This window comes from Quercus robur, chromosome 5 (assembly GCF_932294415.1).
Source record: "Quercus robur chromosome 5, dhQueRobu3.1, whole genome shotgun sequence".
Lineage (NCBI taxonomy): Eukaryota > Viridiplantae > Streptophyta > Magnoliopsida > Fagales > Fagaceae > Quercus > Quercus robur.
The window spans coordinates 19,625,186-19,647,447 of record NC_065538.1 but is presented as its reverse complement, the minus strand read 5'-3'; the positions used below and the strand labels follow the sequence as shown (position 1 = coordinate 19,647,447).

General features: G+C 34.9%; 1 protein-coding gene across 8 annotated transcripts in view; it reads left to right on the top strand.

Annotated features, from left to right (window-relative positions):
• The first annotated feature begins 10,968 nt into the window (after positions 1 to 10,968).
• LOC126725417 (uncharacterized) overlaps positions 10,969 to 22,262 on the top strand; it is a 30,373-nt gene continuing 19,079 nt past the window's right edge. The window contains exons 1-12 of one of the 8 annotated variants that reach the window (XR_007655450.1): positions 13,874 to 14,001; positions 14,592 to 14,818; positions 16,397 to 16,434; positions 16,509 to 16,588; positions 16,809 to 16,877; positions 17,170 to 17,487; positions 17,954 to 18,069; positions 18,148 to 18,213; positions 18,735 to 18,825; positions 18,940 to 19,007; positions 20,911 to 20,948; positions 21,134 to 21,419. Coding sequence is in view for 6 of the 8 variants with exons in the window: in XM_050430146.1 (XP_050286103.1) it covers positions 13,896 to 14,001; positions 14,592 to 14,818; positions 16,397 to 16,434; positions 16,509 to 16,588; positions 16,809 to 16,877; positions 17,170 to 17,487; positions 17,954 to 18,069; positions 18,148 to 18,213; positions 18,735 to 18,825; positions 18,940 to 19,007; positions 20,911 to 20,948; positions 21,079 to 21,265 (1,404 nt within the window). In the remaining 2 variants the exon portion in view is untranslated. Of the gene's footprint in view, positions 10,996 to 13,873; positions 14,002 to 14,576; positions 14,819 to 16,396; positions 16,435 to 16,508; positions 16,589 to 16,808; positions 16,878 to 17,169; positions 17,488 to 17,953; positions 18,070 to 18,147; positions 18,214 to 18,734; positions 18,826 to 18,939; positions 19,008 to 20,910; positions 20,949 to 21,078; positions 21,420 to 22,262 lie in introns of those variants that run through there. The other 7 variants (XM_050430148.1, XM_050430146.1, XM_050430145.1 and 4 more) reach the window with 7 other exon arrangements.

The window sequence follows — 22,262 nt, the reverse complement described above, 5'->3', positions numbered from 1 at the left end:
AGAGCATTGAATGTGGAGGAGATGGCCACCTTTCCAGATATTTCATTTTTTTTCTTGTTTGCACGACTCTAGTGTCTTCCACAGTGCTTTACTTTCTGGTGCGGGGAGCTGTATAAGGTATTCCCGAGGTGTATTTTTGATCCTTGGGCTCCTCGGACAACGGGCCTACTAGCCTCCTTTCCTTGGACCTCTTCTCATTAGTTTAGCCCGAGTCAGAGTGGTCTTCACGTCTTCTCTCCTCAGTCTTAGCCCACGTGTCAGACCTGGGTTGACACATGAATGGGCCTTTGATCATCCACGAACAGGGCCCACGAGCTTTAGAATGTCCTCAGACCACTTGCTCCCACAATAGCCTCTCAAAACTTCATTCCTTCCTTTTCTAAGGAGAATAGGGTTTTGATAAAAATCTGCAAGTTTCGCATGCTTTGGGAGCGTTCCCACTTGGTTACGTCATTTCATTTGCTCTGCACACGTTCCTGATGCTTAGGCATTTGCAACACTCTATTTAATGCCTAGTACGGCGCTGTGTCTCCCACGTTTTATGGTGCAATGAAGATCCAACAGCTTTGATTTCTCATGGGGTTTCAAGCAGGAATTTTCCCACTCATCTTTTCTTCTTATATAAGGTGGGTAGGGGGGTCCATCTCCTCCATTTTATCAATCTCCTTTAAACAAGAAGCGGTCTGAGGTGCCCCAATCTCCAGTTTTGTTTGTCTTTCAGCTTTCACACAACATTTAAAGTCCTTTCTTTTCTTTTATCTTCCTTAGAGGGATGGATAGATAGATTTGCTAACTTAGTTAATACACCCGAGAAGAGGCAGACCTTTAAAGCCAAATACAATATTGCTATCGGGGCAGAGATAGAACAATGCCACTTATGGGAGTGGCATACCAAAAGACCAAAAGGTATCGTAGTCATATCCATGATTGCCTTTATAGAGGGTGGGATGCAAATCTCTATGGGTAAAGTGACAAGAGATTTTTTAATTTTTTATAGGCTCTATCTGACCTAGTGTTCACCCAATTTATTTAGGATATTAGGTAGTGTAGATATGTTAAATCATAAGATGGGAGTTAATCTGACACATCACAATGTCAACTGGGTGTATAATTGCCAAAATAGCAAGGACACGGGGTATTATTTTAAAACTAGGGTTCCCTCGGTCAGGCTAATCTCCTGCCTTCCCAAAAACAAAGGCATGGATAAGGACTTTCTAATAATCTCGGGTGAATAGCATGAGCCATTTGTCTTACCGTTAGGCTCTAGCAACCATTTTGTCCATTTCCCGCTCTTTCTTTCTTTCTTTTTTTTTTTTTTTTTTTTTTTTGCTTATTGTCTTCAGGCTTCTCATTCATTTTCTTTTTTGTATTGCAGATAGACTATTCACTGCTCCCAACTTCAACTTGGTGAAACCGTGAGGATCTCAATAGAATCTTATAGTCCAAAATCTTCCTCCACAAGGACAGTCAGTTGTGGGCTGCCCACATTATCCTTAGGTATACTCCTATCTCCTCTAGCTTCCAATCTCCTAAGTATGTGATTAAAGTTAAGGATTCTTGACTGGTTCAGATCAATATTGCCATTCCCAGATTTCTCACTGGTCCCTCTCGATAGGAACTTATATCGTTGCTCTAACTAATCAACAAATAGCTAAGATCCTACAAGTCGAGGAGGAAGTTATTCCATTGGACGAAGAGTAAAAGGAACCTGTCTAAGAGCCAAAACCTACCAACTTAGAAGAGGACTTCAGCATATTTGATTAGCCCGAGTTTGTTGAATCCTTGGGTGCTAGCTCTAGGCGTCAATCCACTATTCGAGTAAATAGTGATGAAGAAACTACCGACATCCATGAAGCCGTGGTACTGCAAAGAAAGACCCCAAACCTGCTGGCCCTACTAGAGTCCCACGTAAAGGGTACAACGCCCAAGGTGGCAGTTAACCCTTGTCCCCCCACTCCTCTTCTGTCATGGGTTTCCCCTGTTGAGCCTTTAGAAAAGAAAAGGAAAAGGGACAAGAAGGCTGGGAATGAGACGTCCAAGGAGGGCGAGGTTCAGCCTTCCAAGGACCAAGAACCTCCTAAGGGGTCTAAGGCTGCCAAAGGGCAGCAAAGAAGAAGCTTTGTTGAGGGTTCTGGCTTAGAGGTCGCACCAGACTGCCGCCCTAAGGTTCCTGCTTGGAACCTACCATTAGAGTTGGATGGAGCCCCATTGCCTGTTGATTCCTCCATCAGGGATTTCCAGCAGGGAAAAACAAGTTATGTGGCCAATTCCTTGGAGCAAGCTCTACTCCTCCCCCAAGACATGCCCGATTTGAGGGGTTTGAAGAAGTATGAGGTCTTCTTGACCTTGAAGAGGGACCTTGCTATGGTAGGTGTTCAACGCCTTGTTCCCTTCTGAACTTTCGAAACCTTTTTTTTTTTTTTTTAACTTTAAACTAACTTTACTCTTCATTTTATTTTGTTTGCCTAGGTGGTCTAGTCAACTCATATTGTCAAGGAATGGATGGATCACACTCATACTAAGCTGAAGGATGAGAAGACATGTCGAGTCTCTACTGTGAAGACCCTAGCAGTCACAGAGAAAAAATGCAAGTATCTTACCCTTAAGCTAACTGAGACTAAGAAGGAAAAAATGAGTGTCGATGCGACCATGACTGGGGTAGAGAAGCAAGCCGAAGAGTAGCGCCTCCATCTTCAGAAGACCAAGAAGCAGCTAACCATTGCCCACGAGAAGATCAAAGCTTAGCAAAAGGAACTAGAAGGCAAAACCGAGGCAATTATCAAAGCCGAGCAGGCCGGGTATAACGTGGGTACTAAGGAGACCGAAGAGATTCTGAGGTCCCAAGTCACCGAGGTCTGTCGCAATTACTGTCTCCAAGTCTGGAAGGAGGCCTTAGATGCTGCCGGGGTGGATTCTACCTCTGAGTTAAGGAACCTTGAGAGGGTTTTTTTACCCCCTGGCTTTAAGGGAGATTGCTCTTACTACCATCGGAGAGACAAGTGCTACTACTTCGGTCCCTCAACCTACTAGGAAGTCCTCTGATAAAGCCATTCAACCCATTGATAAAACTGCCACGCCAACCCCCCAAGCCAAGGATAAGCCTATTACTCTGGTCTCCCAGACTGTTGAAGGGGGTGAGAATGGGAGGGGTGATGTTGTCCATAAGATTACTTCATAGAGAGGTTTCCTTCCACCCTCCTTTGATCCCTCCTTCTATCCAAGAGTAGCTTAAGTTTTCCCTTGCCCCATTTTTTTTTAATATATTGTGCCTTGTAATTTTTAGTGAAATTTTGACTTTAGTGGAATTGTGTACATAGTTTTCTTCTATTTCTTCCCTACCTTGTTCCCTTTAGCTGATTGTGCATGCATACATGTATTTTTGATTAATTTCTTTTTTTCAATTTTTGTTTTTGGTTACTTTGGATAAATAGTAACTTTTGAAAAATTAAAGGGCCCATTTGGTAGAGGAGTTTGAGTAATATTGTTTAAAATGGAAATGTGGTTTAAAAAGTGTTGTCAAAAATACGTATTTATAGTATTCATAAAGAGAAAAATGTGTTTGGTAATATGTTTAAAATAGATATTTTGGTGTTTAGAAATATGAAGTTGTGTGTTTGATATGTGTGTTATTTGAAAAAAAGGCTGCCACCGGTACTATTTTGGTTTGATTACACATCAGAGGAAGATAACACACACAATGTCCAACATCTCACACCACACAACACCCTACCCTGTTTCTCTCGCCTCTATTCCACATCTCTACCTCACTTTTCACTTCTCCCAAACCAACATTTTCGATACCCATTTGCATATTCAGCTCTAAGAGTGAATCCAATCATCTTTTTCCTAAATTCACTAGGAGCTGAGGCACAATGCAAGTGGCAACAAGATTAGCATGTTGCATACTCTTCTCTCATCTCTATTGACACCCCATTTTGTAATCCACATTTAACCTCACATGGGGGTAAAAGGGTAATTTCGCTTTGAAAATATGCATCTTGATTCTGGTCACTAGTCCTTAATCTCACTTCACCAAAATGATCTTGACGTTGTAACGATTAAATCAACTGGTCATAAGCTCTAATCGGACCATCAGATTGAAAATTATCATCAAATCAAGTTTTAATGGTGTCGAGGCCTAAAAAAGATCACAATGCCCAAGCCCAAAGAAGTGAGCCAAGCCTAAAAGAAAATAAGCCAAGCCCAAGGAAACAGGTGCAAGGGGACCACGAAAGAGAAGAAATGGTAGGCCCAAGAGGCTTGAAGCCCAAAGAAAAAAAGAAGAAGCATTAAGAAGGAAAAGAAACCCACGACAAGAGATTAAAGAAAAATAGCCAAGATCCTCAGCAACCACCAAGAGGTGCGGATCCTTCCAGGCGCATAAGTACAGTCAAAGGAAGATTAAGACAGTTCGAAAGAAAAGGACAAGAAAAGAAAATAAGAAACAAAGTAGAAGCCACAAGCGCTAAAAGACCCAGCAAAAAAAGAGGAAATAACCAGTGACCTCTCATGGCGCAAGTGGGAAACGCCTCGGGGAACCAGAATGGAGAAGTACGAAAAGGGGAATGGTGACGGACGACTTTCAAATCGGCAAAATGTGATTATGCCCGGATGGGAAAAAAGGCAAAAAGGGAGAACTGCCAAACGGTGAGATCGAAAAGGGCATGACCTCAGCACATCTCAAAATAGGTAACCAGCCATGGACTTTCAAAGGAATCAAAGCTGAAAAGAGGGGAAGAATGAAAAACAGGGAATAGAACCTGCTGAGTGATGGGCACGGTACATGCTCTGTTAACCATAAGACAAAACAGGGGAACCAATGGTTCCCCTAGGATTCCAGAATTTCACTATAAAAGGAGGGAGAGGTTACGAAGAAGAGGAGGAGATTTTTTGAGAGGAAAAACTATTGATAAAGTTTTGTAAAAGAAGAGAAAACTGAGGGAAATTTAATAACATTGTTTCCCAGTGTCCTGTGAAAGCCACTATTGCACATACTCGGATTAAAAAAGAATCAAACTTTGCAAGTCTTGAAAGTTGAAATAGCCATTCAAGACTATAATTTTTGAGCTTGCTTGAATCTTGTATCACGTCTTAGTGAGCATACTGTAACCACAACAAAGAAAATCTTAATGAAATATGTCTCACTGATTTAAGGATCCTTATAACATTATTTTGTGCTCTTTTGTTGATCCTGTTCTCTGCATTTACTTTGCTGTTTTGATATGTCTTTCAATACGAATATCCTTAGTTGTCATTTTACGTGTATTGTAGGAAATGTGTCCTGTGCATTACTTGATTTTTAAACAGCCTATTAGCTGCGGTGAATCAAAACCCGGTCCACCAAACCACAACTTATTTAGGCCCAGGATCCTTGGGCCTAAGTGTCACAAAAAAAGGCACTCTCACAAATGGCTAAGGTGCATTATTACAAATTGAGTCCGACTATGTGATTATAAACAATTGATTTCAATTGGTTATAATTATAATCAATTTGAGATTAATAATATGTCATGATTTAATTAGTCAGGACTACATTTTATGATGAGGTTGCATACACTAATTAATTAGATAGATAAACATTAATTATTCAATGAGTAATTTGTGCAGTTATCTTTTAATTAGGGTAACTTTGGAATTAATTAAATCTGAAATAAAAGTGATTGGAACCATTTAATGTTAATTGGGAGCTAATTTGAGACCTATTAATGTTAATTGTGCTGAAATAATTTTCTAACAAATGACCTCTGCTCACCATTTCATTGATATCTCTCAGAATATTTTGAATCTGTGAATGAGGTTAATTTTCCTAGAAACTAGACATCTGGGACTTCAATATGAGCATAAGAATGAGACAATTCCAATTAAAATTGAGTCAGATATGATTTTTCGAAATTGACTCTACAGGCTGTTACAGCAGCTACGGGAAAACTGAATTTTGACTTGCTCCTCACTCTCACTAATCTCCATATTTAATGCACCAAATTTCCCTAAAGGCTAAAATGAGGTCTAGGTTCATCATTCTTTGTCAACCCTCATTAAATGACATTTCATTCATATTTTCTCCACCACTACTATATAAATCCTCCTCATTCATTTCAAGGGACAAAAAAAAAACTCCTCTCTTCTCCTCTCTTGAGTTCTAGTGAAGTTGAGTAATCTTGTCATATCTTGATCTTCCTGAGACTCAAGGTATTGAGTGAGATTCACTTTACCTCTCCTAACTCTTATTTTCCTCCACCCTTATGACCTCCCTCAAGAGTCTCATTCTTCACCATATGGATCTTGCATGAAGATATAATCTTTTTCCCTAATTGTTTTTTTGTATTGCCATGATGAGAGTTTAAGATTAAAGCATGATAGTAATTATTTAAATTCTCTTGAATATGTTTGAATGTTCTTAATTATTTCTATATGTTTTTCACATGTTCTTGGTTGTTTATCACATGTTCATGTATAATACTAATTTTAATCTTAAATCCACATCAACAATATGAAAAAATGTTTGTTTAATAATTCTATCAAATCCTTGGATTTAGGATATCACCATCCACACACATTCACTAGAAATTTTTTTTCAGTTTAAATGACATGCTTAATAAATGGAATTAGGGTTTATCACATGCACATACGATGAATTCAACATGTAAATTGATGGATAACATATTAGATGATGTGATATGAATGTTGGCTACCATAGTCTAGAAGACCAGTTTCACCGGGTAAGGTGGGTGCCTAACACCTTCCCATCTTGTAACATAGCCTCCGAACTTAGATCAATGGTTGATAGACCAATCTTTATCCTTGTAATTTTCAATTTTTATATTATAACTAGGAAATAAAGCTATGTACTTTATCTTAGATTGTATCACGGACCAAAACCATGTAATTTTCCTATGATCAATGTAAATTCAATTGAAAATTAATAAAATGAGGAATTTTTCAATTTTGGTTTTCTTATTTATCCCAATAATTAAATAAGTGACATGCTTAATAAATGGAATTAGGGTTTATCACATGCACATACGATGAATTTAACATGTAAATTGATGGATAACATATTAGATGATGTGATATGAATGTTGGCTACTATAGTCTAGAAGACCAGTTTCACCGGGTAAGGTGGGTGCCTAACACCTTCCCATCTTGTAACATAGCCTCCGAACTTAGATCAATGGTTGATAGACCAATCTTTATCCTTGTAATTTTCAATTTTTATATTATAACTAGGAAATAAAGCTATGTACTTTATCTTAGATTGTATCTAGGACCAAAACCATGTAATTTTCCTATGATCAATGTAAATTCAATTGAAAATTAATAAAATGAGGAATTTTTCAATTTTGGTTTTCTTATTTATCCCAATAATTAAATAAGTGGCGACTCCATTATAAAACTTTTAATTTAAAGGGGAAAATATAGTAAGTCGAATTTCCATTTTGAGAGGTAATAACACGACTCACCCATTTACGTGGGTTTGGTTCAACATCCTATAAAACAGGCTGGGGCGCAGTCTCTCACAATCTCCATCGACACGATTTGAAGGCAGTTAAGGTGATTTGAGATAAATCCTATTGTGGGTTTGACAAAATCTAACAATAAACAGTGTTCAAGAGTGTGGCTGGGCTGTGGGAGTAAATATGGTAGGTGGGGAGGTTGAAAGGCCGTACGATTTAGGGAGATGTTTGTGGTGAATTTAGGGCTTTAATTTTGGGGGATCTGCTCAATGATTATGAAGGAGATGATGGTCGTTGGGACGAATTATGGTGGATTGGGTGGGTGTGTGAGATTAATGAAGGGTGTGTGAGTTATGGTGATGCGACATGGCTATGCGAAAGGGACAGGAGAAAAGTTTACACAGTTCCTTGCTGCACAGACGCGTGGGAGAGCCGTTGTTGAGAGGCCACATTGCATTGACGTGTGGGAGAGAAGAGACCATTTGCTTATACGCATGGGAGAGCACAGTGAATTTACGTCAAGTGGGCCTAGAGTGTTGGACTCTCATGTGAAACACAAACTCAAACAACGCTTGAACACTAAACTCAATCAGCAATAGTTAAGAACCACTTACCAAACACATATTTTAGCATGGCCTCACCTATTTAGGTGTTTAAACAACAAACAACATTGCTAAAGATGGGGTACCAAACGGGCCCAAAGTTTCTTGAGATTTGTATTATTAAGACTCAATGCTAGTGTTTGTTAGAAGAACAAAACACACAACATCCACGACTTAAATGCTTTGATGAAACTAATGAGAAAGAGGAAAATAGATCTCTTTATGTGTTACTCTCTATAACACCACACATTAATTAAATTTATATTACTTGCACAAATGAGCTCTTACTACCTTTATATAGACAACCAAAGTTATGGAGTGAGTTATTTGGGATTGACTATAAGATCACCCATTGGGTCTAAATTGTCCTCTCAATTGGTATCAAGGCAAAGATATACTCTAAATATTAGATTAATTTCTTGAGTGTGATTCTTGACTTTTGTTGTCATGAAAGAAAATTCAAATGTCTTAATAGCCATGGAGATTTTTAATGTGTCTTTGGGATTAAGCTTATAAGCTAGTTTTTTTCTTTTTAGCTTTAGTGTACAATTTTTTAAAACTTTATGATATGTGTGACAACTTTTTTTTCTTCCTAATTTTTTGTTTTCAACAACTATTTTCTATTTTGTAGAAAAAAAAACTTGTTTAGTAACTCAAAATAGACAACCAAAAAAAAAAGCAAAAATTGTTTCCAAATCTTAGGGCCTGTTTGGCAAGTAAGTTCTGACACACATTTTCACTTTTTATACAACATTACACACATTTCCATACACTTTTTCACTCACACGTATATCAAAAACACTCAAACAACATTACTCAAACTCCTCTCCTAACAAGCCCTCAATTTCCAAAGGAAACTAAAAACAGCTACTGACTTGTTTTCAGTCTTGAAAACACGGAAAAACCAAATTCACTTAACAAGATCTAAACATCGAATCTTGGCTGTAACAAAAAAAAATAAAACCAAAAGCACGAGAACAATGTTTGAAACATGCGGCCAAACCCAAACCCAAACCCACCACTCTCTCTCTCTCTCTCCACTTTTTCTTGTCATCCATGAAATCCTCTTTGCTGCACCGCCATTGTTAAACCAACCATTGTGTGCACCACCAAAAGCTCACACCTGTTTCTTCCTCTCGATCCAAACTCCAAAGAACCTCTCAATGACAAACCCATCTTCTGTCAACCATACTCAGATTCTCTAAATTTCTTTTGCGTCATCATCTTCATAACTCTTCGTTTACCTTTTCTCCCTCAATCCCTCTTCATCTTTCCCTATCTCTCTCTCTAAAAATGTCGAAGCTGTATTGTGTAGGCTGATAAACATTGGTTTGTCCACCCAATGCACTTTTTTTTTTTTTTTTTCACTTTCTACTTTCTAGAGCAACCTAGCCATGTAATTGTCTACTATAATGTACAAATTTTAAGGGTTTTTTTTTTCTTCGTAGATATTGGTTTATAGATTAGCCTAAAGAACAATATATATTGGTTCATCACTTATGTAACAAGCCCAAAAATAAAATATTCACTCTTGTTTTGAACTAACCGAATGTGTTTTTAATTTTGGAAACACAACAAAACTGTTTTTTTCTTAAAAACAAAAATTTGAAAATAGAAAACAAAAATAGCTAACAAGCATAACTTTAATTTTCTCACTTTTTCATGGTACAAATATATTTTAGTAAGCTTAATAAAATTTTCCCAAATGAACACTTAAATGTCTCATTGATTTAGAAAATATTTTTTTAAAATTTTGATGGGAAAAGAAAAAATAATTAATTTTTTGCCTGCTTTTTATATTCCTAATAACAATGAAATCAAAACTTTCTTAGAGTAATTTATTAATAATTACCTTAAAAGCAATTCTTAGAGTAATTGAGAGCTCCATCAATTTTGTGCTTCATCGTCATGCTCTCTATTTTTTTTTTTTTTTTACTTGATTCCAGAGGGCATTATGGCAAAAGTGCCGGGAGAGCATTTTCTCTTCAGGCTTTTCCTCTCGATTTGGGAGGAAAAAATTTGTGGGCCCGGGAGAGAAAATTTTCTCCCGAGTTTTCCTTCCTCTCTATTTTCTCTTGTTTGCCAAACAGTGGAAAACAGTGTTTGTCAAACAGTGGAAAACACTGTTTTCCACTCTATTTTCCATTTTTCTCCCTATGTTTTCCATCCTACCTAAATTCACCACAACCAAACACAGCGTTAGGTTCCTTCCTAATGATATCTTTGAGGTCTCTCTTCAAGTACATAAGATTCAAAATTTTTTTCTTTTTGCTTTTCTCGAGAACCAAACAAGGTTTAAGTCTTGAGTTTTTTTAGTTAAAGAAGTTTGCATACATAGCACTTTTAAAATAACAGCTTTTAAAGACATTTCTAATTATAATAATTGGACAAAGTTTAGCTACAAAATCGGTTATAGCTTAAGGCTACAAATTCACTTAATAAAATAAATACTACAACATATTTTGAAAATCTAACTTTTCAATTGCATGTTCTTTACGCCCTTAATACACATGTTAAATTTTGTGTCAATTGGACATCATTTACCATATGATCTATAAGTTTATATTTTGTGCATAATTTTAAATTACAAAAACTTGCAATTTAAAAAATTTATTGATGACATAGCTATTGATCTTTAATTTTCTTGAAATTTTGCAAGCATGGAGGATATAAGAAGAAGATGTAATTCAATGGTGGATTTGTCAAAATTCACATCCAATAAAAAGATATTAAATAAGTTTGTAGCATAAGGCTACAACTAATTTTGTAGCTAAACTTTGTCCATAATAATTTCAATTTCATGGTTAGAAATGTTAATTTTTTTTTATATAATTATTTGAGAGAAAAAAAATGGATATATTATTTTGTTATGCAATTGTTGCAGAGTGGACTGTGTGTTGAAATTTTATGTGGTGACCAGGCCAGTAAATTACTTTCAGGTTTTTGAACTTTGATTTTCTGTGTTTCAATATTCAATTATATTTGAATTATTATTAAATTTTATGTCTTAATTTGGTTAGCATTTTGTTAATTGTAAGTATAGAAAAATGTGAGTTAAGTTAAATAGGGGTTGTTTAGGACCATATATGATAAAAGGTTGGACAAAAATGCATATATAATTTATGGGAGGGTGTTTGTTTAATTTCATTTTAGGATGCAAAGCCTACTAACAATCTCTTCCAGTCTTCCAGACCCATTGCTCTTGCGCATGAGCATAAACTGCTAAAGTCTGTTAGGGGTGAATGCCCTAGGATTACCTGGCAAGTGGTTCTGGCGGGTGGGGTTAGTTACCAATAGATTTTACTGGTTAGAGGCGAGTACAAAGGGCCCTTTTTTAGAAAGGTTCTCTTTATGTTATATAAAAGAAAAAAAAAAAAAAAAAAAAAAAACTCTTCCAAACCCCACAAGAGGGAAAGCCTTGTACACTGGGTATGACATATTAGGAAATTTGGGAACACAATTTTTGTCCTACATAATTGATTTTTTATATTTATTTATGGCTCACTTGAAAACCATTTGTTGGGAAGTTGGGATTAAAATGTCTATCATGAAATCAATCTGGTCCTGCCTTGAATTGCAAAGAGATATGAAAGTGATAATGGTTAGAGAAGTGTATGTCAAACTCTGACTGTAATGTTATTATGGCTCTCTTTAGGCCAAGGAGGGAGGTGTTGTTGGACAAAACTGCTTCCCATGATGCAGCTAATTCAGAACTAGATTTAGATTCATTGGGGGTAGTTGTGAAGCTTATCTAAGTCAGCCATAAGCTTGATTTTGGTGACACCAATTCACGTGACAGGGATGTTGTGCCTATCCTAGACACAACCTTGGACAATTTACTGGGGTGTTTGAATTTGAACAAAGAATGGTCTTTGCAGTCTAGAAGAAGAAAGAAAAAAAGAAAACAGATATATAGAGAGAAGGAGACTCTGGAGAGACAGAGTGGTTGGTCTATGTAACTATGTTGGAATTTGAATTTTTTATTTTAATTTTTACTCAACGAGTCATTATTGTCATTATCCAATGAAAGTTTCTTTTTCTTTTCTTTTGAAACTTTCCAATTTTGACTGCTTTATGGTAACGACACCAGCTCTTTCTTCTTTGATAAATTACAAGCAGGAATTTGAGTTCAAGCAACTTGACAGGGAAGATAGTGACTTCATTCTCCGACCTCACAGCACTGCAGTACTTGTAAGTAATAAATAAATATGGGATTTTATTTTAGCACTGAGTTCCGCTGCCAGTGCACGTGTGATTATTAAATTCAACGTCAAGGAAAAGTTAGAAAAACTAGTCTTTGATCAACAAAGTTGGACGGAGATGAATTCCCCCTTTTTTTTTTTCACCAAGGTTTGAGCTATAATTTTAACTAGCCGCGAACCTGCGCGTTGCGCATGATAACTGTATTTATGGTGGTTTTATTAAAATTTTTTATACAATTTAAACTAATTTAATAAAGAGTAATGTATTTTGTAATTATATATTTATTTATTATAAGAATAATCATAAATGTAATAGAAGAGCAATCATAAATCATAAATTTAATAATTTTTGTCATACTAAAATGAAAAAAAACACAATTTTTCTCAGAAATTCAAAAGGTAAGTTAATGAAAATATTTATTTTTTAATAAAAGTTATTTATAACATTTTGTGAATCATTAAAGAGAGTATAAAATTTGGAAATTATTCTTTTAGTTTTAAACAAACTTTCTCAAACTTATTTTTTCTGCCTACAATCCAAAACACTGAAAAAAGTAACTAAAAAAATTAATAAAACTTAACTATGATTAATTGGACCAATTAGGAAAACAATTTGTTGTTTATAATCTACTAAGGTTATTTTTTTTTGCAGAAATTGTAATTTCGTCCACCCAAAACATATTATCAAATAAACAATTATTAGAAAAATCTAAGAATTAGCTTTCTATATATGCATTGTTATAAAATAATAATAATAATAATAAAATTAAAATTGTGAAAGATAAAATTTGTCTCTCATCCAATAATTTTTGTTTAGCCAACCTTTGCTTTCCTCTAAATAAATGGCATTATAAAGTACTTCTAATACTATTAAGAATACTTTGTCCACCACAAAGGATTAAAAAATAAACAAAATTTATTAAAGTTTTATAGTTTAACATCTAAATTGAGCACTATAAAAATCATGCTATCAAATTATAATAACTACCAAATTAAATTATCCAAATCATATATAGTAGAATAATATTATATTTTTATATTTAATCCTTTATAACGCAATAGGATAATATTTAACAATAAAAAAAAAAAAAACAAAAATTGAATCACATTAACCTAAAGTAGATTAAAGAATATAAAAAATTATCAATCTAAAGCGAAGATGCAAGAAAAATAAAAAATAAAAATCCACTCAAATTTTTTTTGTGTGTGTGTGTGTGTGAGAGAGAGAGAGAGAGAGGGAGAGAGAACCCTTTTTTTTTTTTTTTTTTTTTTTTTTTTTTAAGGGAAAATTATGCATAAAATGAAATAGATAGTGGCAAATTTATAGTAGGAGAGTGTGAGTAAAAAAAGACAAAAATAGAGGAAGATGAAAGGAAAGATGAATAATGATATTAATGTAGAGGGTAGTGGGGAGATGAGAAGGTGAGGGAAGGAGAAAGGTTAGAGAAGTAGTGGAAAGATGAAAAGGTAAGGGAGGGAGAAAGGTTGGAGAAGTGTAAATATGAAATAAAAAAAATATATCAAAAAAAATTATAAAAAAATGGAAAGAAAAAAGATTATGACATGGACGCTGACGTGACTTAACGTGAGCGCAGTAGCATTAAACATTCTGCTTCAGGTTTTAGTAATATATAGATATGGGTGGTGGAAAGGAAAAGCAAAGTGCTATGGACCAGAGCAAAAAGCTCAAAAAAGTTACTCCTATATGGAGACCAGTCTGTACACAAGCCGTTTCCGATGAAGGTTGGTTATCTTCTTACACAATCATAATCTATGAGCTGGATTGATAGACTTGAAGAGTTAGTCTGGTTCTTTTTCTTTTATTTATTAATTTTTTATAATCTATTTTCTGTTTATTAACCCTTCAAGTTATGATTTTATATAACAAACTCAGACAAAGATAATCCACAGATTTCGTAAAGTTGTAGATTTATGTCATCACATCTTAATCAATTTATGGAGTTTTTGAATTGAATCATAGTGATTTGCTTGTAGTAAGATTTCTCTTTGTTTCTAAATTATGCACCCCCCCCCCCCCAAAAAAAAAAAAAAAAAACTCTGTTTCTCCAAATGAGCTTTACCTCTACCCCTGTAAGAATCATTAACTGTTTGTGCAACTTATAAAAAGGTCTACTGCCGGATCATTCATGATAAATAAAACCTTGTTTTTATCCTCTTGTTGTAATGTTCTCTACGTTAAGAATTGGCTTTTATAAAATCAAAAACCCGTCAGTTTGGATCATTGTACTCTATTGTAACAATAGGCTTATCAAAGGAAATTTGATGATATACTACCTCTGCTGTTGCCTATGAATTAGCGTGTAAATTTGCAGAATGCTTGGTAAAGGATGTAATAGTGGAGTCAGAAGATGGAAGTCAAGTTCAAGAAGTGCAGTGTAGCACATCTAGCATTGTTTCTAATGTTCAACATGTTATGAAGTCAGCTGAACCGGTGACTGAAAAAACTGACTCAAATATCAGTTCCAGCACAGTGCAGTATAGTGATGAAGATAATAAAGTCTTGGAAGGAGAATCAGAAAAGCATTCAATTTCAGCTGAGGTTAGATGTTAATAGTTTAGTTCTTGTTGTTGCTTCTTCTTCTTCAAATTGTCTATCTATATGTGTGTATGTTTATCAGGCCCATTTGCTAATTTTTCTGCATGAATTTGTCGGCTATGCTTTTCAATGTGCCCATTCTCATTGGCCTTTTTTCTTGTCAAGGTGTTGGTTGGTGTAAAGAACTGACTTTATCAAACAACAGGGTTCTCTATTAATTTTTTACTTCTAAAGCACATTGGACCTCATTGGCAGCAGTTGTATTGCACTTTGGTGGCATGCTTTTCTTGTTTATTGCAATGTAATCGTTTATTATTATTATTACTTTTTTTTTTTTTTGGGGGGGGGGGGGGGTGGGGGTGTTAACTGTACACGTTATCCTAACTTCAAAATTTCAGTTGCTTTGCAGTCTAAAATCTATCAGTAGTCAACATTTATTTGCGATTTTAAGGAAAAAAAACTGGTACTTGTACTGCCTCTAAGTTCTGTATTTATATGCAAATTATATGTATGGTTTTTCAACTTCCTCATTTTTGAAGATATTAGTCTATCATGTGCCCATTTTAACCTTCATAACTCTTCATGGAAGGTTTTTTTTTGGGTGCGCTCTCTAATTGAATTAGTAAGTAAATCATTTCCAATTGCAGCAATATATATTGCTGACAGTTGTCAGATCCTTCTTTCTATACTTATCTCTATGGCAGTGTAAAGTACTTCCCGAAAAATTGCTAGTTAATGGGAGATTCTTTCAATAGAAAATTACACTAAGATGGTGTAAAATGGTTTATGCCTTCAAAAAGTGAAACATTTTCCAGCCCTCACTTCTCCATGCCATGTCTATCACCTCCCTCCCCTCTGTGGCGTCATCCAGACCTTTCTCCTCATGTTGCTACTACCAGCTTAGTTCATTCCTCCGCGTCACCACCACCACCCTCCACTACCCACTCCCCTTGCAACTACCACCTTTCTCCCCTCCCTGCCGATACCAACCTTTCTTCCTCTTACTCCCTTACCACCTCTCCTTTCCCCCCTCCCACTGCCGCCCTTCATTTCCACGAGCCCCCCCTTCCCCAACCCCCAAAAAAAAAAATCCTTCCACCACCACTGTCTACCGACTTTTTGTGAGTTTTATTGTTTTAACATGGAGATTTTCAGTGCAACTATCAGAGTAAATATTTTTTACAGATTCTCAACCAAACAATGGAAAACAAATCATTTTCCCTGAGAATATTTTCTACTATATATAGTTTTGCCGGGAAATGTTAAACGCCAAAATTGATGGTTCAAGAAATCCTGCATGGATGCTCTAAAATTTGGTTCTGGAAACGTTAGTACTTTGGCATGGAATGGCTTTAACCAATTTAGAAGTGTTCCCCAATGCTGGATCGATTTCATGCTTTTGGCAAAGCTGCAGTAAGAAATAATATCAAAATTTTATTGACCTTATCCTGGTTATCTGGTTACCATTTTGCTCAGTTGTTCCTCACTTTTTGGAATACTTGATAGCCAGCTCCTTCAAACTTAAGATTTTAATATTTCATTCTTTTCAAATTGGTCTAATGCTCTATATTTGATATGCAGGTTGGTGCTTCTCTAATTCGATTTATAGAAGGAAAAGGGTACACAATTCAGCATGTAAATAATTTTGTACTACAATAAAACATTCAATTCCTTATAATTTTTTTTTCCTCAGAGGATCTACACAGAGAAAGATTGAAGAAGAGATGGGAGTTAAAATTATATTTCCGTCATCCAAGAAGGATGATTCTATTAGTGAGTTTGGGTTTCTTATAATCTATGTGAATCTTGTATATGGTCATTATGATAAATTGTTGCTTTAAAGCCTTCAACCGTGCTAAATTTCTTCCATAATTGTATCATAACATATATTATTTACAGCTGATTATTATGCAAAATTTCTACTACTTTTTAGAATATGTGAATGTGATGTTTTTATTGTCCTTTGATTAATTTTTACATGATAATCTTGCAGCCATTGAAGGCCCTTCAATTGAAAGTGTCAATAGTGCTTCAGAAAAGATACGAACTATAATTGATGAGGTCAGTTGTCTATTAATATGATTTTTGAAAAGATGTTATGAGGAATGCAATATTTTTTATCCTTCTAGAATATTTCATGTCAATGACATTGGCTTGAATTGAGTTTTTTTTTAGATCACATTCTTAATTATTTTATACACTATTTGTTAAATGTTTTCTTCAGCATTATTTTCTTGATTTTCAACTCAAACACATAATATTGTATTAATCACTAACTTTTTATTTCTTACACATAATGTTGTATTAATCACTAACTTTTTTTTTCCTTCTTCTTCTCTCCTTTCAAATACTGGCAGTTAAAAGCCCAAATCTCGAATACTCTCACTTCATATCACTTCCATTGGCTGTAGACCCTGAACTGGTTAATAAGCTTCTGAATTTTCAGAACTCCATATTGGGGAATAGTGATGGTTGCCCAGATGGGAATTGGGATAATGATTCACGTGAAGATGCTACTCACAATGAAGTTGGGCACCGGCAGTTAGATAAACAACCTGATGTTGCTGTTGAACTCAAAACTGATGATGACAATGAACATGTTAAAGTGAATAGGAGTAAAATACCTCCTGTCAGTTATGCCCCTAAAGCATCAAAGTCTTCTCTTTTATCTGGTATGCCAACAATTATATTACATGATGCCTAAGGAGCTTAAAAAATTTATATCAAGAGATTGTGCAGTGGCCTTGTTCTTTAGCTGGTCAGCTGTAGCATGATTTAGTATTGTGCGTGCGTGCGTATGTGTGTGTATATTATATTTTTCTTACTACTTGTCTAGTCATGGTGCCACCTAACATCCCTTTTCACTTACACAAGTATTTATTTTTTGTTTGTGATTGCATTGATTTAAAGGCTTATATATGGGGTTTTATAATGCAACTGCAAATGTTTTTTTCCCCCATGTCATATTTATGTTACCTTGTTATTTATCATGTGTGTTTTCATGATTATATTTGTATGTATCTTTCTTAAGACTCACAGATGATCATCTGTTTGCATTTTTATCATCAGAGAATCAATTCTTTTATTTTCTTTCATCCTCTTCCTCCTCTAACAAACACTGCTGCATGCTGCACTCAGCCGACTTGGGAATTGACAAATCCATATTCACTAAACCAAAAAGGTTTCACTTGACTGTACTCATGCTAAAATTGTGGAACAAGGACCGTGTTAGTGCAGCTGCTGAGGTTTTGCAGGTAACAACTTTATACTGAATAAGGTAGATGTGGCTGAAGTGGCACTGCTTGACATCAATGTGTATTATTTCTTCCCAGAGTATCTCCTCAAAAGTGATGGATGCTTTGGATAATCGACCTGTCTCTATAAGGCTTAAGGGGCTGGTAAGATCTTTTTCTATGTCCAAAGGGTAAGATAGTTGTGTCCAATACTTATAAAAAAAAAAAAAAAAGATATTTGTGTCCAATATATGTTTTGAATATGCATTGAAAAGATATCATGCTTCAAACTTCTTGACAACAGTGGTCACCAAAGCTGAAGTGCATAGATATGTGTAAGTACATGTACACCAGTTGTTAGATAGTTAATGTATATCTGAATTTGTTTAGGTTAAGGTGTGTCATATGCAGTTTATACCTTAATTGTGAATGATCTTGTTAAGCATTGGGAGGTGTGTTTAAGTTGAGATATGTTATATGCTGACCAATCATCTACTTTTTTTTTTTTTTTTTCGGTGAATTAAGTAGAAAATAGTTTAATGTTTGAGCTCTTTATTGAAAATCACATTCATGGATTAAAAACCCTCTAGATTTTGGCATATTGGAAGGTGGTTTTCATTGTTATGTTTGCAATGGGTGAGGGAAGATGATATTTTCCTTGACCAACTCATTTCATGTCCTCGTAGGATTGCATGAGAGGTTCTTTGGCCAAAGCCCGTGTTCTTTATGCTCCTGTGGAAGAAATTGGCAGTGAGGACAGACTGTTACGTGCTTGTCGTATCCAAAATTTTGTCTGTACTAACAAATGAGAAAGACTAATACTATCTTCTTTAATTAGGTTAGAGTTGTTTCTGTGGAAGAAGTATTTTTGAATTTCTTGAACTTTCTCAGAAGTCATTACTGATGCATATGTTGAAGCTGGACTGGTCCTTGAAAAAGATGCTAATCAAAAGTTAAAGGTATAATATATTACCTTTTTATATCCTTCCCTTCCTTTTTTTTTTTATTTTAATTATGCTTTATGCTTTTGAGCTACGTGTGCTGCCCATATGATTCTTTTGCTGTACTTGAAGTTTTAACAATGCATGCATATGTGACTGTACTTTGGTCACTGCATGAACTTGAAGTTCTTAATGTGAGAAGCATGTATGATAGCTTTTGAAACTTTCTCAGCCACTTAAGTACTTATTCTTCATGCATCAGTGCTACTATTTCCTTAAACAAATTCAAGTTTTCCAAAAGTGCCAGTGCCTAGGAAGGTGGTCAATGGGTGCTCGTTTATGTTTATGTATTGATGTCAACATGTAACCTGGAAAATAGAGAAAGTGTCAAAGGAGAGGATTTTTTTTTTTTTTTTTTTTGAGGTGTGTGTGTGTGGGGTGGGAGGGGGTGGTGCGTGGTGACGAAGGGAGAAGGAGAGGATTAAAAAGTTTTTTGTTAAACTAATGCATTTTTCTCTCTCTGAAATTATGGGATATACAAATTTTGAGATAAAAAGTAAGGAGGCCTTGAAATATAAATTAATTATTAATTTCTTAAAAAAAAAAAAAAAAAAAAAACAGCTGTGAAGTTTCAGAGTTTTCATCTATAGTTTTAATGAATTCATTTGACCTTATCATCTGAACAAGACTTATTGAAATTTCCCAAAGTTTTGCTAAGGTCAAAATGCAGTTTTTCTATGCCTCAGTATTTGCTGTTAATGCTCATATCATTTTTGGGGAATACTTCTTTGTCTTCTAAGATTTCTAAATATTCACATACATTTCATGAGATTTACGTAACATGACGTTGTCCTTTGAGGTTCTGATATACAATCCTTAGCTTGTTACTGGACGAACCGTTTCCAACTACGTGTTTTCAGATATGAACAAATATTTGCTGATGTCCTTTGAGGTTGTGATATACCATCATTGGCTTGTTTTCATGCTGAGTTCTCTTTAAGTAGCTTCTTGTCATATAAGTTTTCTTGACATATACCAAAACTTTTCTTCGTGTGTTTTGCTTTTGGTCATTGCATTAATTGATGGTTGTTCACTTTGCACTGTAATATTGAATTTAGACCAGTTATTTAACTGTACAGGTGGTGGGTCAATATTTAAATGAGCCAAACTGTGGACCCATTTTGGTGATTGGAGATGCCAAAAAGAAAAGTAATATATATATATATATATATTTACCATATAATTTGAATTGTAATGTAAACTATTGAGTAAAATATGTGTATAGTAAGATACAAAATCAAACCCAATAACCAGTTTTGTTATGTTCAAAAATTAAAAACACCAGCTTGAACTATTACGTGCTGGTGAAAGATTACATTATTTTAGTGCATTCTTCTTCAATTTATACTTCCTGACAAAGAACAACAACAGAAACAACAAAAGCCTTTGTCCCAAAACTTTGGAGTCAACTCTAGATCCCTTAATAAAGCCTTACTCCCTTACATAATTCCTGCGTATTTAGTGTCCGTTGGGAAAAAATTATTTTTGCCAACTTATTTTATTATTTAGCTTATTTTTTGTTACTATTCATAGGTTCCACTGCACTTTTTAATACTATTCATGGGTCTTATTGTATTATTTCAACTAACTTTTACCTTTATTTACAGTGCTTTTAGCAAAAAGTTTTCAATTTTAACAAAATAAACGAATCCCGAACAGATTTGTAATATATAAGGCATACTTGGTTTTTTGGGTGTTCAAGAGTGTTGTAAATTGTAATTGTATGTTGTTTCAAAATTAGAGTTTGTTTAGAATTTTATGGCCATATGAATTCCCCCTTATAAGAACTTAAAATAGTAATAGTATCATATGAATCTTGAAAGTGCAAATAATGTGGGTTTTCTGTTTCCTTGAATTGCAGTTGCATGCCACTGTGATGAATGTGAGCCATAGAAAAAGGTGTGACTACCATTTCTTTTTCCTTTTTCCTTTCTTTTTCCTGGTACTTATTAGATGCTCCCAGTGTTGCAGTTGTGTTTGTCTTCTCTTTTCTCACAGCTGTGACTAACATATGGAACTTACTGTTTAGGAAAAAATGGACTAGAAATGCTGATTCTTTTGATGCACGTGGTATTTTCAAACAGTTTGGATCAGAGGAATGGGGGGAGTATCTTATCCGTGAAGCTCATCTTTCGCAGAGATTTACGACTGATGAAAATGGTTACTATCATTGCTGTGCTTCAATACCTTTTCCTGAAAATATGCAAGTGGACTGAACCATTTTCCTAGATATCAATGTGCTTTTCTTTTTAGTAGCAAACCATGAATGCAAAAGTTATTAAGTTATTCTTTGGGAATTATTTTAGTATATTCTTTTCGTATGTGCTCTCTTACTTGACTGCTTTCAGACTCCTGGTTCCAGATTTGTAGGTCTTCAATGAATCTATATACCAATTTCCTCTAATAAATACTAAAAATTTTTAACTTTTGCAGTATGTTACCAAAGTAGTGTATACAATGATTTGAAACTTGGAATTATATTGCATAAAATACTTGGTGTTTGACATTGAGCTCAGGGCCTCCTCAAAGGGCATTGCATAAACAACCAAATTTGAGTGAGAAATTCAAGTCAAAGTAGAAACTAAACTCTATCTGTACCCGCATGATAAATCTTGCTTGAATTGTGTATTGGAACTCATCATCTTATAGTAGCTCAAATAAGATGCCTACAGGCTGATTATGATTATTAGACTTAATTCTTTGCCGATTGTGTATTGGAACTCATCATCTGATAGTAGCTCAAATAGAGACTATATTCTTGGTTATTGATTTTTTCCCCCTTCCTTTGCTTTGTCTGCACATTTTCCTGCTATTGTAATTGTAAAAGGAAGAGAAAATTTGCGTTTCATTTTTAAATCATAGAGTTGGAATTATTCAACCCGCCAGGTATCACCATGCAAAGCATGTCTTGCTCATATTTTTCACGCTGCCAGTATCTAAATATCCCAAATGTTGGTGGTAATTACTGACTAAAATCCTTGAAGAATTATCGGCCTTATAGCGAGTGTCCTACACTATCCCCTGTCAAACACCCCAAAGAAAGAGGTATTCTATTATTACAGAATGTTCTCAGCCATTTTGCTCAACTTCTGTGTTTCTATCCACCAGTTTTATTTTCTTTTGATATTTCATATTATAATATATTCTGGTGTGTGCAGAAGTCACACTCCTTATTGCTTCAAGTAATTAGCAACAATCACAAATTTTCAAAAA